Raw genomic sequence first — 18,931 nt, 5'->3', positions numbered from 1 at the left:
TTTAAATACTAAAAGTCAGTGTTTCCCAAACAGGGTGCCTCCAGCAAAGGCTGTCTGGGCATGCTGGGAGTAGTAGTTTCACAACAGCTGGAGGCACCCTGGTAGAAAAACACTGAGCTTAGTAAAAGGGCATAGGGAGAAAAAAAAAATTTTGCTCACCTACTTCCAGTCCCTGCAGATGCCGTTCGTCTCCGTGCAGTCCGGTGTCTCCTCTTTACCTTACAAGTAGTAGGACCTTTCCCTTTTCAGCCAGTCACTGGCCACAGCTGTGTCACGTGTCGAGCCAGTGATTGGCTGATGGGGAAAGGTCTTTTTTGGCTGCAAACACACTGGGTTTCCTGGTGGGAGATTTGAAAACTGCCCGTGAAACCCAGTGTATTGCTGCTGCAGTGCAAAAAGCTACCTACAAGGGGGGAGAATGGGACAGGGGGCAGGGGGAATGTGACAGGGGGAATGTGACGGGGGGGTGGAGAACATGAAGGGGGAGGATGTGACGGGGGGATGTGATGGGGGGAGGGGAAAATGTGGCGGGGGGGGTGGGTGAGATGTGGTATGGGGAAGAATGTGGCGGGTGGGTGGGTGAGATGTGGTATGGGGAAGAATGTGGCAAGGGGAGGGGAGATGTGACATAGTGGGGGGAGAATGTGGCAGGGTGTGGGGGAATATGACAGGGGAAAATGTGTTTGGAGAAGATGTGACAGGGGGAAATTGGCTGTGTGCTTAAAATGGGGGGATAGTTGTAAAATGGAGGAGATTGGACATGAAATGGGGGGATTTCACCAGTTATTTATTATTTTGCATATCGAAATCACAATATTTTGGCCCATAATCGCAATCGCACATTTTCCCTATATCGTGCAGCTCTAGCAGGTACGTTCTAAAATCACCTTATGGTTCACTTACTGGACTTTGTCCATGCCTGTGCTTCAGCTTGGACAAAGCCATGATTTTATTAGCCATGATTTCTATAAAAAGGAAATAGAATTTTCTTATGAAGTATATTAGAAAGGTTAATGTTTTGCCAAGATGTACAACATATAAAAAGTTTTTGTATCTGACATTGGCCATTAAACGTAAAGTCATGTGCAGATTTTCCACCAAAGATATTTGGGGAGATTTATCAAAACCTGTCCAGAAAAAAATTTGCTGAGTTGCCCTTAGCAACCAATCAGATTGCTTCTTTCATTTTTGAAAAGGCCTCTGAAAAATGAAAGAAAAAAAATCTGATTGGTTGCTGTAGGCAACCCAGCAACTTTTCTTCTGGATAGGTTTTGATAAATCTCCCCCATTGTCTCTAAACGATCTGTGGTGTAAAATGCATATTTGATTGATAGATATCTTTCTGTTTGTGTATAGGGAAAATCTTATGAATCAAGGCTGGCAGGGTGGGAAGAACCATCGGGGACTTACCCTGTGTCTCAAGGCCCTGTTCCCAGCTGATCTTTGAACTAGAATTTTTCTGTAAAGCTTTGTATCCTGTGTATGTGTATATGTAAGGCTGTGTATATGTGTAACCAAATATATTATATTTAAATGATTCTAAATTACTCTTTATATAGTGGAACCTATCTGGCATACAACTACAGGAATGGTGTCTGTTGTGACTGGGTAGAATAAAATAACAGCATTTTAAAGTTTCTTCTTTTTATTTAATCCTTTGGGCTATAACAGCCCTTTCAAAGGAGTTGATAACTGAACATGAGGCAGATTAGACTGGATTCATAACTGCTGGAGGATTATTGACCCTAAAATATTCCAGAATTTACTGCAAGGTTGCTTTCATTTGGCTATATTTTGAGATTTTTATGTGCATAGAAATGTATGTTTTTTCCACACATTGACAAACCATCTGGATTTGCGTTAAATCTTTTCCACGCTATATCTACCGTATATACTCGAGTATAAGCCGAGTTTTTCAGCACGATTTTTCGTGCTGAAAACACCCCCCTCGGCTTATACTCGAGTGAACTCCCCCACCCGCAGTGGTCTTCAACCTGCGGACCTCCAGAGGTTTCAAAACTACAACTCCCAGCAAGCCCGGCCAGCCATCGGCTGTCCGGGCTTGCTGGGAGTTGTAGTTTTGAAACCTCCGGAGGTCCGCAGGTTGAAGACCACTGCGGCCTTCGACATCATCCAGCCCCCTCTCACCCCCCTTTAGTTCTGAGTACTCACCTCCGCTCGGCGCTGGTCCGGTCCTGCAGGACTGTCCGGTGAGGAGGTGGTCCGGTGGGATAGTGGTTCCGGGCTGCTATCTTCACCGGGGAGGCCTCTTCTAAGCGCTTCGGGCCCGGCCTCAGAATAGTCACGTTGCCTTGACAACGACGCAGAGGTGCGTTCATTGCCAACGTACTTCTGCGTCGTTGTCAAGGCAACGCCTCTATTCCGGGCCGGAAGCGCGGAGAAGAGGCGCCCCGGTGAAGATAGCAGCCCGGACCACCTCCTCACCGGACAGCCCTGCAGGACCGGACCAGCGCCGAGCGGAGGTGAGTACTCAGAACTAAAGGGGGGTGAGAGGGGGCTGGATGATGTCGAAGGCTGCAGTGGTCTTCAACCTGCGGACCTCCGGAGGTTTCAAAACTACAACTCCCAGCAAGCCCGGACAGCCGATGGCTGCCCGGGCTTGCTGGGAGTTGTAGTTTTGAAACCTCTGGAGGTCCGCAGGTTGAAGACCACTGAGGGCGAATGATGACAAGGGGATGATGAAGGGGGGATGTGCGGGATGATAAGGGGATGATGAAGGGGGGGATGTGTGGGATGATAAGGGGATGATGAAGGGGGGATGTGCGGGATGATAAGGGGATGATGAAGGGGGGATGTGTGGGATGATAAGGGGATGATGAAGGGGGGATGTGTGGGATGATAAGGGGATGATGAAGGGGGGATGTGTGGGATGATAAGGGGATGATGAAGGGGGGATGTGTGGGATGATGACAAGGGGATGATGAAGGGGGATGTGTGGGATGATGACAAGGGGATGATGAAGGGGGGATGTGTGGGATGATGACAAGAGGATGATGATGAGGATGTTAATGACGGGGGTCTGGATGATGACAGGGGGGGGGGGATGATGTATTTCCCACCCTAGGCTTATACTCGAGTCAATAACTTTTCCTGGGATTTTGGGTTGAAATTAGGGGTCTCGGCTTATACTCGGGTCGGCTTATACTCGAGTATATACGGTACCTATATTTCCAGTGCATCTTTATAAATGTGTAAAAAACACATTTCTATTTAGATCATGCTTCTTAACTATGACAGAAATTAATGTTGATCATATTAAAGGACAACAGTTGAGTTATTCCAAGCATGAAATATTAGACTGATAAGAAGTCACTAAATATTATGAAAGCAGTATTCTTATCTGCTTCTATGTAAGTAATTTTAGTATTCAAAAGCAGACGGCACCATATCCGGATCATTGGGAAATGGTACATGCTGTGCAACGCTTATAAATACGCCATCATGCTGTAGGCTTTACTCTGTAAAATGAAATTACAGCAATGTAGCTTTTAATATCCTGTTGTGCCATAGTATTTTACGAGCCTTTGAGATGGTTTCAGCAATGTGGTAGCAATTGTAATATTCTCTACAGTTTTCCCCATCTGCTTAAGAGATCTTTTATCAAGTGTAGAATGATATTTTTTTTTCTCTTTCTGCAGGATAAAAAATGGATTCTCAATCATGAAGATGTGACCCTTGGAGAATTACTGGGCAAGGTAAGTAAATTGCAGTGTAAAAGAGATGAATTATTTCACTCATGAGAATGTGTGATAATGCATATCATTGCAAAACAAAAAGTTTCGTTTTATTTTATCAGAGTTATGCATTTTTTGTTTATTTTATGTCTTATTAACCCCTTAAGGACCCAGCCCATTTTCACTTTAAGGACCCGGGCATTTTTTGCACATCTGACCACTGTCACTTTAAGCATTAATAAATCTGGGATTTGGGAATCACTTAGGGTAGAATTTAAGCTTAGTCATAATTGGAGATTCGCATATGACCAGCTAAGGAACGCATTTAAAAAGGATAAATCAAACCCAAGATGGGAAATTTGTACACATGAGCTAATAGATTTTATTTTCGCTATGCATAGTGCCTCTAATAAGATTGTGGGGAAAATATATAAAGGCCTGGTGAAAGCTGATATGGTAAATAATGAACACAAGGCTAGGTCACACTGGTCCAGAGAAGTAGGTACAATAAGTACGCAAGAATGGAGGGATGTGTTTCAGAATATAGTACGTGCTTTCATGAATCTGAATCATAGGAATTCATTTACTAAGCTGGCTCTGAGGGTCCCATATACGCCAAAATTCTTATATCAAATAGGTAAAAGGTTAGACACGAAATGTCCCAAATGCCAAGGAGAAGAGGCAGACTTAATGCATAGGGTGTGGGGATGCCCGCTGATTGCTAGAGTCTGGCAGGAGGTTTATCGCATAACAGAAAACAGGATGAAAAGAATGTTGAGTAAGAATAGTAACGGAGCTATCCTGGGTATTGGCCTAATGGAAACCCCAAGGAATGACACTATATTAAAAATATTTGGAATTGCAAAAATATTGTTATTAAGAAAATGGTTCCATCAGTTAAGGGATGGGAAATAGAGGTATCGCAGATTAAGAAATATGAATTGATATTTTATAAAGGGGAAAAAAAAGCTTTTCTAGGGTAATGTTTGAATGGGATAGATGGAAGGAAACAACCCAGCTGGCAGTCTGGGGGAGGGAGGGGGGATAGGAGAGAGGGGCGGAGGTTGGAGTGGGTGGGGGTGGGGACTCAGCAAGGGGAATAAAATTACTATGTTGTAAAATTTTACTGTGCTAATGTAATTTTGTATGGATTTAAATAAAATAAAAAAATTAAAAACTCTGGGATGCTTTTACTTTTCATTCTGATTCTGAGAGAGTTTTTTCGTGACATATTCTACTTTGTTAGTGGTAAATTTTCGTTGATACTTGCATCATTTCTTGGGGAAAATTTCCAAAATTTGATGAGAAAATTGTAATTTTAGCATTTTTTGTTTAACAATTTTTTGAAGCTCTCTGCTTATAAGGAAAATGTATATTACAAACAAATTATATATTGATTCACACATACGATATGTCTACTTTATGTTTGCATTATAAAGTTGACGTGTTTTTACTTTTGGAATACATCAGAGGGCTTCAAATTTCATCAGCAATTTTCCAATTTTTCACAAAATTTTCAAAATTGAAATTTTTCTGGCACGGTTTTGAAGTGGATTTGAATGGTCTCCATATTAGAAATACCCCATAAATGACCCCATTATAAAAACTGCACCCCTCAAAGTATTCAAAATGACATTCAAAAAGTTTGTTAACCCTTTAGATGTTTCACAGAAATAGCAGCAAAGTAAAGGAGAAATTTCAAAATCTTCATTTTTTACACTTGCATGTTCTTATAGACCCAGTTTTTGAATTTTTACAAGGGGTAAAATGAGATAAATCTTCCTAAAATTTGTAACCCAATTTCTAGTAAGTACGTACCTCATACGTGTATGTGAAGTGCTCTGTGGGTGCACTACAAGGCTCAGAAGGGAAGGAGCAACAATGGGATTTTGGAGAGTGAGTTTTTCTGAAATGGTTTTTTTTTTTTTTTGGGGGGGGGGGGGGGCCATATCACATTTAGGAAGTCCCTATGGTGCCAGGACAGCAAAAAAATAAAATAAAAATAAATAAAAAAACACATGGCATACTGTTTTGGAAACTACACCCCTCAAGGCATGTAACAAGGGGTACAGTGAGCCTTAACACCCCACAGGTGTTTGACGACTTTTTGTTAAAGTTGGATGTGTAAATTTATTATTTTTTCACTAAAATATTGGTTTTCCCCAAAATTTTACCTTTTTACAAGGGGTAATAGGAGAAAATGCCCCCCAAAATGTCTAACCCCAATTCCTCGGAGTATGGAAATACCTTTTCTTCGTCCTCACCACAAAAATCTGCGTTTGAACTTTGCAAATGAACATCTAGACAAGCCTGATGCATTTTGGAAACAAGTTCTGTGGACCGATGAAGTTAAAATTGAACTTTTTGGCCGGAATGAGCAAAGGTACGTTTGGAGAAGAAGGGGAACAGAATTTAATTAAAATAACCTCAGTCCAACTGTTAAGCATGGGGGGTGGATCAATCACGCTTTGGAGTTGTATTGCAGCCAGTGGCACAGGGAACATATCACGAGTAGAAGGAAAAATGGATTCAATAAAATTTCAGCAAATTTTGGATGCTAACTTGATGCCATCTGTGAAAAAGCTGAAGTTAAAGAGAGGATAGCTTCTACAAATGGATAATGATCCTAAACACACCTCAAAATCCATGGGGGATTACATCAAGAGGCGTAAACTGAAGGTTTTGCCATGGTTTTCACAATCTCCTGACCTCAACATGCTATGAATATACCTTAAGAGACAGCCCAGAAATCTCAAAGAACTGGAAGACTTTTGTAAGGAAGAATGGGCAAAGTTACCTTAACCCCTTAAGGACAATGGACGTACTCCTACGCCCCCATTTCCGAGTCCTTAAGGACCGAGGACGTAGGAGTACGTCCTGTCCATTCCCGGCCCCCCGCCGCTAGCCGGAGGGGAGCCGGTGCCCGATGCCTGCGTTCAGCAGTTATCGCGGCATATCGCCCAGGGGGGTCATTATGCCCCCCAATGTCGGCGATGGCCGCAGATCGCTGGACAATTCAGTCCAGCGATCTGCGGCGATTCCGGGTCAATCGGGTCTCCAGTGACCCGGTGACCCGGAATTACTGGCTGCCCGGGCTTGCTGGGAGTTGTAGTTTTGAAACCTCTGGAGGTCCGCAGGTTGAAGACCACTGAGGGCGGATGATGACAAGAGGATGATGACAAGAGGATGATGAAGGGGGGGTGTGGGATGATTACAAGGGGATGATGAAGGGGGGTGGGGATGCTGACAAGGGGATGATGAAGGGGGGGGTGTGGGATGATGATGAAGTGGGGTGGGGATTATGACAAGGGGATGATGAAGGGGGGTGTGGGATGATGACAAGGGGATGATGACAGGTGATGATGATGAGGGTCTGGATGATGACAGGCGGTGATGATGATGAGGATGTTAATGACAGGGGTCTGGATGATGACAGGGGGGGATGATGTATTTCCCACCCTAGGCTTATACTCGAGTCAATAACGTTTCCTGGGATTTTGGGTTGAAATTAGGGGCCTCGGCTTATACTCGGGTCGGCTTATACTCGAGTATATACGGTACGTTCCCCGAGGGGTCTACTTTCTAAAATGGTATGCCATGTGTTTTTTTTTTTTTTTTTTTGCAGTTCTGGCACCATAGGGGCTTCCTAAATGCGGCATGCCCCCAGAGCTAAATTTGCTTTCAAAAAGACAAATGTGACTCCTTCTCTTATGAGACCTGTAGTGCGCCAGCAGAGCACTTTTCATCCCCATATGGGGTGTTTTCTGAATTGGGAGAAATAGTATTTTCTGCTATTATCCTTTTTAAAAATGTAAAATTTTTGGGAAATCAAGCATTTTACATATGCAAAAGTCGTGAATCACCTTTACCTTTTGTTACGTTCCCCAAGGGGTCTAGTTTCCAAAATGGTATGCCATGTGTTTTTTTTTTTTTTTTGCTGTCCTGGCACCATAGGGGTTTCCTAAAGGTGACATGCCCCCCAAAAACCATTTGTCGCTCCTTCCCTTCTGAGCCCTCTACTGCGCCCGCCGAACACTTTACATAGACATATGAGGTATGTGCTTACTCGACAGAAATTGGGTTTCAAATACAAGTACAAATTTTCTCCTTTTTACCCCTTGCAAAAATTCAAAAATTGGGTCTACAAGAACATGCGAGTGTAAAAAATGAAGATTGTAAATTTTCTCCTTTACATTGCTGCTATTCCTGTGAAACACTTAAAGGGTTAATACACTTATTGAATATCATTTTGAATACTTTGGGGGGTGTAGTTTTTATAATGGGGTCTTTTATGGTGTATTTCTAATATGAAGACCCTTCAAATCCACTTCAAACCTGAACTGGTCCATGAAAAATAGCGAGTTTGAAAATTTTGTGAAAAATTTCAAAATTTGTTGCTGAACTTTGAAGCCCTCTGGTGTCTTCCAAAAGTAAAAACTCATAAATTTTATGATGCAAACATAAAGTGGACATATTGTATATATGAACCCAAAATGTATTTATTTTGAATATCCATTTTCCTTACAAGCAGAGAGCTTCAAAATTAGAAAAAATGCAAAATTTTCATTTTTTTCATCAAATTTGGGGATTTTTCACCAAGAAAGGATGCAAGTTACCATAAAATTTTACCACTAAGTTTAAGTAGAATATGTCTCGAAAAAACAATCTCGGAATCAGAATGATAACTAAAAGCATTCCAGAGTTATTAATGTTTAAAGTGACAGTGGTCAGAATTGCAAAAAACGCTCTGGTCCTTAAGGTGTAAAATGGCCTGGTCCTTAAGGGGTTAAACAAGAATTGAAAGACTCTTGGCTACAAGAAAAAGAATTGTTTACAAGCTGTGATACTTGCCAAAGGGGTCAGTACAAGATATTAACTCTACAGGGTGCCCAAACTTTTGCAGACACCATTTTTTTGTTTTCTGTTATTTTGAATGTGTAAATGAAATGGAAAAATCTACAAAAGGCATCAAATTACAGATGAGACATTCTTATAATATGTCAACAAAAGTTAGATATTATTTCCATCTTTCCTTGGCTTCTTTATGCACATTGATACACATTTTTTACCTGGGGTGCCCAAACTTTTGATCCCCACTGTAGCTGCCTATGGAGCCAGAACAGTGGGACCCCTCCTCAAGGAGCGTTACATGGGGTAAATTACTAAAATGGGGTACAGTGGGACTAAAAAGATAAAACAGGTTGTGTTCCCAAAATGATGACCCAGGGCATAGCCAAACATATGCCCACCCCAAACGCTATGCTCTTAATCATCATTCTGGGAATGTGATGTGTGTGGCCAACCCTAACCTGTTGCCTCAAATGCGCACACCGCTCAGCGCTGCGCATGTGAGGCAACATAATAAAATCCCTTAAAAAATTTTGGGGCAATTTAGTGGTTTATGGGGTTAGAACTTTGAATGTACTATGGACTTGGTACATTGGGGTCAAATTATGGGAAATGAAAAGGGAAAATGTACTACTGCATGGAAGTGTGATACTCCCTGAAGCAGTTTTTTTTAATGCAGAGGCCAGTGTCACATTGAGTGATGGTGTCCTTCCATATCCCCTTCTTGTGACACACACTGCATTTTTTATGGGATCCTGGCACCTATAACTTCAGTTCCTTGGGAACTCCGGCCTGCTCTTTCCCGGTCGCCAAAGATCAGGGCCTTTAGGACTTCTTCTTTGAACTGAAGGTATGTGCCTGTGTTGCCAGCGTGCTGGGACAATACAAAGGAGTTGTACATGGCATCCTGTACCAAGTAGACTGCAGTAGACCCAAGGGGAGTGGGTGTGTGGGGAGGCGGGGAAGTGTGTAGTGTGTGTGTTTGGTTTGAACTTTATATATAACGGTGTGTGATTATAAATCACACACCGTTATATGTAAAAAAATAAATAAAAATGGGTGGGGGGGGGCTAAATGCAGTGCCATCAACCCCTTATAGGGCCTGGCTCCCTTTAAAAACTGCGGCGGACCCTTGAGGACTTATTAGGGGGTCAGGGGGGGGGGGACTTTTTATTTTTAACTCCTACCTGTCCCTGCAAACAAAACTCACCCTGAACTAATGGACACTTCTTCAGCCCTCAGGGGCTCAGATCTTCACAGAGGGGTGGTCCCTGGCTCCTTCTCACAGCTCTGCCCGCAGACTGAACTTGTGGGGCGAGCATTGCTCAGAGAAGGGGACATTAGCCCCTCCTCTGCCTCTGTCGTCTGACCAATAGCAGCGCACCGCCAATCACAGTCTAACACCGAGTCATCGATTCACACGGACCCGTGTGACTGAATTAGCCGCAAATCGTCGGTGGGCATTGTCACGGGATGCTTGCTGAATGACTTCAGCAGACATTCCGGTCCACGCACGGTGGGGACCGAAATTACCACCGGCGTACAGGTACGCCCTGGGTACTTAAGTACAAAGGAGTGAGGGTGGACATGTATGCCCTGGGTCCCTAAGTGGTTAAATATATGAACAACCATACATAATATAATATCTTAGATACAATACATAAACCAAAACACCTCTCAACCACCACCCTAATCTCCCTGAACAAGCAAAAAAAAAAAAAGCCACTTACTCCCAGTGGTTCCAGAGTCCCCTTCCGAACTTAATTTAATTTCTTCCTTCAAAGAGAATCATAGATTAGTGCAATGTCGATCATTATATGTGCCAAGTAGCTTTTATAATATAGGACTAAGACAATCATCCATGATGTGAGTCCCAGGAGCAGATATTATTTACATGATATGGAGGTGCCCTGATGTTGACATCAGACTATGCTGTGAAGACCCATTTATATTTCTAATTTTATTTTCGTACATATGTAAAAAAAAAAATGTAAAACATCATTACAAAACTCTTATTCAATGGCAGAATGATTATCCTTAGAGCATGGTTTGCAAACTAAGATCCATCATTGTCAGTTTGAGAATTTTTTTTAGATAAAGTTAGAAGATATGAAATGCTTCTCTACTTTGGAAGTCATTGTAGACATATGCAAAATACAGATCCATTCTTCCATCTCTATTGTTCCAAGATCTTTTTCCCACTTAATCTTGATATTCAATTGAATATTTTTAGCCCTTTTCTTCAGTTTTCCTTCTTTCAGAAATTCCAATACAAGTTTTAACAGTTGCTGGGACTAGAGGGAAAGGATCACTCTACATACCAAATTTTTATAGCATGTTACTTGCACAAATGCATCATGCATATAGCTACACAATAGTAAAATGAAAAACGTAACTTTATGGTCACACTTTAGGCATGTTAACAAAATTCGGCCAAACTTAAACTCTTTTTAATCCCTTAGGGACCTATTTTCACCATAAGGACTCAAAGCAAATTTTCGTTTTTGCATTTTCGCACTTTCCTCCTTCCTTTCAAAAAATCACAATGCTTTCAATTTTGCACCTGCAGACCCATATAAGGGCTTGTTTTTTGCGTCACCAATTGTACTTTGCAATGAGATCACTTATTTTATAATATATCCTGCGGCAAAACCAAAAAAATAATATTTGTTGGGTGAAATAAAAAAAAGCAATTTTTTGACTTTTGGGGGCTCCCGTTTCTATGCAGTACAATATTTGGTAAAAATGACACCTTATCTTTATTCTGTAGGTCCATACGGTTACAAGGATACCCTTTTTATGTAGGTTTTATTTTATTTTAATACTTAAAAGAAATTGTAAACTACATGCACCAAAATTAAGTATGTTTAAAATTGGCATTTTATGACCCCTATAACTTTTTATATTTTTCCGTGTACGGGGTGGTATGAGGGCTCAATTTTTTGCGCCGTCATCTGTAGTTTTTATCGGTACCATTGTTTTGATGTTATAGAATGTCCACCCCTATGCAATCCCTAATTTAGTCCTCAAATGCGCATGGCGCACTCTCACTTCGGAGCCCTGTCGTATTTCAAGGAAACAGTTTAGGGCCACATATGGGGTATCTCCGTACTCTGGAGCAATTGTGTTACAAATTTTGGGGGGCTCTTTCTCCTTTTACCCTTTATGAAAAGGAAAAGTTGGGGTCTACACCAGCCTGTTAGTGTAAAAAAAAAAAAAAAAACCTTGACATGCTGGTGTTGCCCCATACTTTTTATTTTAACAAGAGGTAAAAGGAAAAAAAAAATTATAATTTGTAACGCAATTTCTCCTGAGTACGGAAATACCCCATATGTGGGCGTAAAATGCTCTGCTGGTGCAGAGCCCACTGTTCCAAAGATCTGTCAAACGCCAGTGGAGTCTAAATACTCACTGCACCCCTTATTAAATTCTGTGAGGGGAGTAGTTTCCAAAATGGGGTCACATGTGGGGGGTCCACTGTTCTGGCACCACGAGGGGCTTTGTTAACGCACTAGGCCCTAGGCTTCTATTCCAACCAAATTTTCTCTCCAAAAGCTCAATGGTTCTCCTTCTCTTCGGAGCATTGTAGTGCGCCTGCAGAGCACTTGACTTCCACACATAGGGCATTTCCATACTCAGAATAAATGGGGTTACAAATTTTGGGGGCATTTTCTCCTATTACGCCTTGTAAAAATGTAAAATTTGGGGAAAAACCATTTTAGTGAAAAAAAAAATTTCATTTATACATCCACCTTTAACGAAAAGTTATCAAACACCTTTTCGGTGTTAAGACTTACTGGACCCCTTGTTACGTTCCTTGAGGGGTGTAGTTTCCAAAATGGTTTGCCACGTTTTTTGTTTTTTGTTTTCCTGTTCTGGCACCATAGGGACTTCCTAAATGTGACATACCCCCCCCCCCCCCCCCCAAAAAAAAAAAAACCTTTTCAGAAAAACTGACTCTCCAAAATCCCATTGTTGCTCCTTCCCTTCTGAGCCTTCTAGTGCACCCACAGAGCACTTTACATACACATATGAGATTTTTCCTTACTTGAGAGAAATTGGGTTACAAATCTTAGGGTGATTTCTCTCCTTATACCCCTTGTAAAAATAAAAAAAACTGGGTCTACAAGAACTTCCAATTTTAAAAATAGAAGATTTAGAATTTTCTCCTTCACTTTGCTGCTATTCCTGTGAAACACCTAAAGGGTTAATACACTTACTGAATTTCATTTTGAATAGTTTGAGTGGTGCAGTTTTTATAATATGGTAATTTATGGGGTATTTCTTATATGAAGGCCCCTCAAATCCACTTCAAAACTGAAGTGGTCCCTGAAAAATTCAGATTTTGAAAATTTTGTGAAAAATTGGAAAATTGCTGCTGAACTTTGAAGCCCTCTGATGTCTTCCAAAAGTAAAAACATGTCAACTTTATGATGCAAACATAAAGTAGACATATTGTATATGTGAATCAATATATAATTTATTTGGGATGTCCATTTTCCTTACAAGCAGAGATTTTCAAAGTAAAAAAATAAAAGCAATATTTTAAACATTTTCATAAATTTTTGGAATCTTTCACCAAGAAATAATGCAAGTAGCGACAAAATTTACCACTAACATAAAGTAGAATATGTCACAAAAAAACTATCTCTGAATCAGAATGAAAAGTAAAAGCATCCCAGAGTTATTAATGCTTAAAGTGACAGTGGTCAGATGTGCAAAAAAAGGGCCTTAAAGGTTTAAAAGATTTCTCAATTTTTTCAGTAGAATATGTAATAAAATGTCATGTTACTCACCTGTTGAATCCCCTGCCTGTCTTTGTACAATGATGTGCCATATTGTATGAACTTTACTGCTACAGTGATGATGTGTTGTAAATGTGTAGCCTACTGCTTAGGTCTGTGGTTGATCACAATAGCCCTCATTTACTAATGTCAACCCGACTTTTTTTGTCGGGTTGTGCGACCAAATTTGTGTTGCATAGCCCATGCGACACAAATTTGGTCGCACAACCCGGCAAAATGTATCATCACTCCGAGTGTTTTTTAAACCCGTCAAAATGGGCGGGGTTATCACACAAAGGGGCGTGTTCCCGACAAAAAAGAAAAACACTCGGAGTATGATGAAAAACTCACAGGAAAACCTGTGAATTTTTCTTCACTAAAACCCGACAGTTCTGAGCTGTCGGGAAATTACTGAAAACCGAGTGAATCCTACCCCCATCATGGAACAGGGTCTGTTCCATGTTGGGGGTAGTAGTACAGGGGTTGAGGGGTTGATCGCATCGGGTCTCACTTCTGAGACCCGATCCGATCAAAAGTTATTAAGCAAGGTAGCGGGCGACATGGTCCGCTCCCCAGCGATGTACGATGTGTTTCACTTTCATTTTCAAATTCCCCGCCGGGATACTTGAATGGCCTGTACTGAGGAGCCATTCAGGGATCCCTGCGAGCTGCGGTGGGGAAAGATATATAGAATCGCTGGGGGGAATGTATATGTCCCCACAGCTTCTATATATCTTGCCCCCTGCTTCGCCATATGTCTTGTCCCTCGCTGCAGCCCATGTGTATATACATATATATATATATATACCCCCCGCACAGCACTGTTATATACCCCCCGCAGCGCATGTGTACACATATATATATACCCCCCGCATAGCGCTATTATATACCCCCCGCAGCGCATGTAGATAAATATTATATATGCCCCGCACAGCTCATCTATATACATATGCCTCTAAAGCGCTATTAATGACTAATTCAGTGGTCTCCAACTTGCCGTTGGCTGTCCGGACATTCTGGAAGTTGTAGTTTTGAAACATCTGGAGGTCCGCAGGTTGGAGACCACTGTGCTTGTCAATGATAGCACTTCAGAGGCATATGTATATAGAAGCGAAGTGGGGACCAGACATATCTGGTCCCCACTTCGCTTCTATACACTCTCCAGGTATATCTACTCCCCACTTCGCTTCTATACACAATCCTCAGCAAACACCAGAGCTGCCCCATCACCTCCCCCATCCCCGGTGTTATAATTACCTGTTGCCGAGGTCCGCAATTATTCTGGCTTTGGCGCTGTTGCTGTGCGCTGTCACTGTGCGCACTGACTGTGACATCACAACGTGCGTTGGGGACGTCATTCGTCAGTGCGCACAGTGATAGCTAGTCATTAATAACGCTTGAGAGGCATATGTATATAGATGCGCTGTGCGGGGCATATATAATATGAATCTACATGCGCTGCGGGGGGCATGTGACTGCGCTGTGTGGGGGGCATATATACAAATTACCCTGTGACACAATTTTCAACCCGTTCGACACAATTTTTTTTACCGTGCGACACATTAGTAAATCAGGGAGAAAAATACACTGAGTAAATGAAGAAACACTCAGAGATAAACCCGACACGCTTAGTAAATGAGGGCCTGTGTGTGGCCATTAGACTGGAGTGGCAGGGTAAACAGTTGATGAAATTATTTTTTTTCTCTTTTTTTCTTTAAATTTTGACAGTAGTTGTTCCCTAGCCCTAGCTTCCTTGTTGTCATAGCAAGGCTTGTTCTTCCCCTCTCCTCTTTCACTTGTCGCAGTGAGCCTTCACCAGACCACTAACCCAGCTAGGTACGTACATTTTCATGTACTCCTCTGCTGCATTCCCTCAGGATGCTCACTTTGATGGCTGTGTATATGTAACTAGCAGCATCAGCCTCTACTAAAAGACTCTAATATAGAAAGCGTACACAGCTCTGGTATTATAGAGCATTCACTGTGTGCCTGCTCTGTCCCACAGGAGTGGTTCGTGATCTGTGACCCTTCCAGTTCTAAACATTCCGTACCAGGTGGACAGAACTGATGACAATAACAAATGCATGATCTTTAGATATGTAAATGTTGATGATTTTACAAATGACATTGCATCAAAAGAGATTGTCAGAGACCACAGGCTGCTTCATAGTATTTAGAGTTTTTCCAGTGTCAGGAATGTACATCTTGTATTGAATTAGAATCAGTTTTAACACAATTTTTGTTTGGTGACATTAAAATAGACATTAGCTTAGGGCAAGTCTGAAATTAAGAAACTTTATCATTTGTGGCTTAAGCCAACTCCTATCTATTCTGTACTTCATGATTTAGTTCCTACATTAAATTTGCCTTAAATTCCTATATTGGGAAAAGGCACATTAAATATTTAACGGCACACACTTGATTCATAGTATGATATGATTGGGAATTGGAATTATCTCTCACATTTGGTTTGCCATACAGTGCAGTATGAATTGTATAGAAAACTAAAGAAATAAGGATATTACCCAAACATGAACTGCTTACCTAGCCTTAGCCCTGGCCCCCACATGTCCCCCCTAATGGTATCAAGTCCGGTATTTGTAATAATCATTACAGCAATAAATTTTTCACAGTATACCACCTTTGTATTGTGTCTCAGTTATAGATTCTTATAGACACTGTGATAAAGGGGCAAGGAAACGGTGCATTTTCTGGACTCACTCTGAAGAATCCCTCACCTGGGGCCTAAGTAATCAGGCAGCAGAAAGGGGAGGTGTTGAAAAGGAAGAGGCTCAGTCTGATCTGGGCTCTCCCTTGGAAACAGCAGGTCGCTGTAAGGAGGCCCTGTTGGAAGCACACAGCAGGAGCTGTTAGAGTGACAGTGTAAACTGTGAGTAATCAGGTTGCAGGTGGCACATGTTTTAACTTAGTAGACAGGGCATGCTGAGAGTTGTAGTCAGTGACCAGACGGTCTAGGACTTTATTTTGTTCCTGTTTTATGTTTTGTTTTACCTGCAACCTGTGTAAATAAAGCTGGTGAGGTGCCAGGCTTGTATGCTGAACTGTTGTCTGGCGAGTTATTGTGAGGAAACGTGTCCCGTGACCAGGACGATCACAGAGTTAGCCCCGTGGATGGTTCCTCACTACACATATGATTGGATCCAATGACGTAGTCTAGAGATGAGCGAATCAAAGCTGACAAATCCAAATTTGTTACGAATTTCATGAAAAATTCGATTAGCAACCAATGTGAATACTGCCGTGATTCTATTGCACAAATCGCTTAATTAAACTCCATTTCGTGCGGTCCATGCTCCAGGGCACCTAAAATGGCAGATCCACGTGTGAGGACATGGGGCAAGGAACTCTGGGAAGGCAAGGCGGGTATGCAGGATGACCCTGAATCACATGCAGGATGCAGCCTATCAGCAGCCAGTCACCCTTGTGATGTCACAGCCCTATATAATCGGCAGCCATATTGTGGCCAGTCACTTCATTCATTACACTGCATAGAGATATGATGGGCAGCCTGTGTGTGTGTTACACAGAAAAGCTTTTTCCAGCAGTGTTTTACCTCCTAGTCACATCAGCATTCTGGTGGACAGAGAGCAGTGCTTTTTTCCACTGAAAAGGATTTTTACTGCATCCATTAACCTCCCAGTCACTTTCTTCAGCATTGTGTTACAGAGAGGGGCAGAGAGCTGTGTGTTGCCTCATACATTTTAACAAGCTGCCTCAACTTCATAAACCTTAGCAGAGGAGGCAGGAATAATTTTTCAGCGCAATTCTGTGTCTTTGTTCCACAACAAATAATCTGCTGGTTATACTAGTCTGTAGACGGTATAATACCCAGCAGTCCAATCCTAATAGACATTGACAGAGTGCAATTTTGGGTTTAGTACACAGCTTTTGTGTGCTCCAGCACTGTTGTGTACTGCTGGTATTGTGCAAAAATAAGATTTTTTAAGCCTACTGTAGCACATTTTTCTGCCCTCATAAGTGCATACCACATACATACATACATCTAAGTAGTGTACTATTTTGTGCTTTTTAATCTGTCAAGGGCCTAGATACTGCGAAAGCCCAGGCAAAAGTACTCACCAGCTGGTGTTATAGACAAATACTGTTTTAAGCATAGTGAAGCGTATTGTACTCCCCTCATATACGCAATAAGTATGTCAGGCAGAGAAGTGCCAGGACATGCACAGAGGAGTGGCAGAGGCCTAAATTCATCAGGCAGAGGTCACAGCAGACTAGGGGCTAGTGGCAGCAGGAGTCACAGTGAGAGGCCTGAGCTCCCGGTATCAGCTAGCGGTTGTGTCTCGACCAGCAACCCATTTGTCCTCATCGATTGGTTAACACGGTCATCCACTTAATCACAAGTGACATCTGATACCCCCCAATCAACAGTTGGTGGGTTCCTTAGACACAACCCACAGTTGGCATGGCCCGGGAGCAGTCCCTGTCCTCCCATTGCTTCTGTCCTATGCTTTTCCCACCCCTAAAAAAGTATCTGTGGGTACTGTGGGTTCATCTCCACTATTCAGTGAGGACGATCTAATAGAGTACAGTCAGCAGCTACTGCCCAGCCAAGAAGATGAGACATCCGACGCTTCCTCCGCTAGGCGGGCAAGTAGTAAGGAGGAGAGTGATGTTTGAGGTGGTGTTGCCAGCATTCAGGGTCCTGAAGCAGACACTGTTGAGGAACCTGAGGAGGACATCAGTGACGTGCAGACACAACTCGATGATGATGAAGCTGATCACTCTTGGGAGCCGGGTGCAGAAGTGGCTTCATCATCATCAGGACAAGAGAGTTGCAGGTTGCCCATGAGGCAGCAGCTGAGCCAGTGAGCTGGGAGCATGGTTGGCAGTCAGCATGGGGGCAGAAGTGGAAATTCTGGCACCAAATGTGCCCAGGGGAGACCACCTGCTTCGCAGCAGCCTACCTTCACAGTAGGTAGTGGAACAGGGGTTCCTGGAGACGGCGGCAGTAGCAGTCAATTAGTGCGGACTGTTGGTGGGAAAATCAGCTACTCGGCAGTTTTACATCAAGCATCCGGAGGAGATTAACATAGCCACATGCAAGATATGTCGGCAGAAGGTGAAGCTTGGCCAGAGTCCCAATGTTCTGTTTCAACATATGCTTGCCACCATAAATTGCATCGGAGAACCGTGGCTCCGATGTAGTGGTCCAGCCTGCTGCATCACCCAGTGGCACCCCGCTCCCTCTTTCAGTCAGGCAAGGCTACACCACCTCAGCTGAAGGTAGCTGTGTGTCATACCCTCCTTCTGTCGCTCCAGATGCTCCTTCTCCTCCCACTTTTAGTCATATATTCCGCCAACAATCCATTGGTAAAGCCATGTCCAAGAGACAACAGTATGCGCCCACTCATCCAACAGCGCAGAAGCTGAATGTGCTCCTGTCTAAGCTGCTGGTGCTGCAGTCCCCCCCTTTTCAAGTGGTGGACTCTGCACCTTTCAGAGAATTGATGGCTTCTGCCAAGCTGTCAATTCTTTGTGAAGAAGGCAGTACCAGCCCTGCACAATTTTGTGGGCCAGTCCTTGAGCCTGTCAGTGTGTACCAAAGTGCACAGAAGCGCTGAC

The 18,931-nt window shown here is 42.6% G+C and overlaps 1 protein-coding gene across 7 annotated transcripts in view; it reads left to right on the top strand.

Moving 5' to 3' along the window:
* FER (FER tyrosine kinase) overlaps nt 1–18,931 on the top strand; it is a 312,225-nt gene that overhangs the window by 179,048 nt on the left and 114,246 nt on the right. For all 7 annotated transcript variants that reach the window (XM_056537490.1, XM_056537495.1, XM_056537491.1 and 4 more), the window contains one exon: nt 3,660–3,716. In XM_056537490.1, coding sequence (XP_056393465.1) covers nt 3,660–3,716 — 57 coding nt within the window. The remainder of the gene's footprint in view (nt 1–3,659; nt 3,717–18,931) is intronic.

Source organism: Hyla sarda, chromosome 1 (assembly GCF_029499605.1).
Source record: "Hyla sarda isolate aHylSar1 chromosome 1, aHylSar1.hap1, whole genome shotgun sequence".
NCBI lineage: Eukaryota > Metazoa > Chordata > Amphibia > Anura > Hylidae > Hyla > Hyla sarda.
Note: the sequence above shows the minus strand (reverse complement) of the source record. Positions and strands in the feature narration are given on the sequence as shown.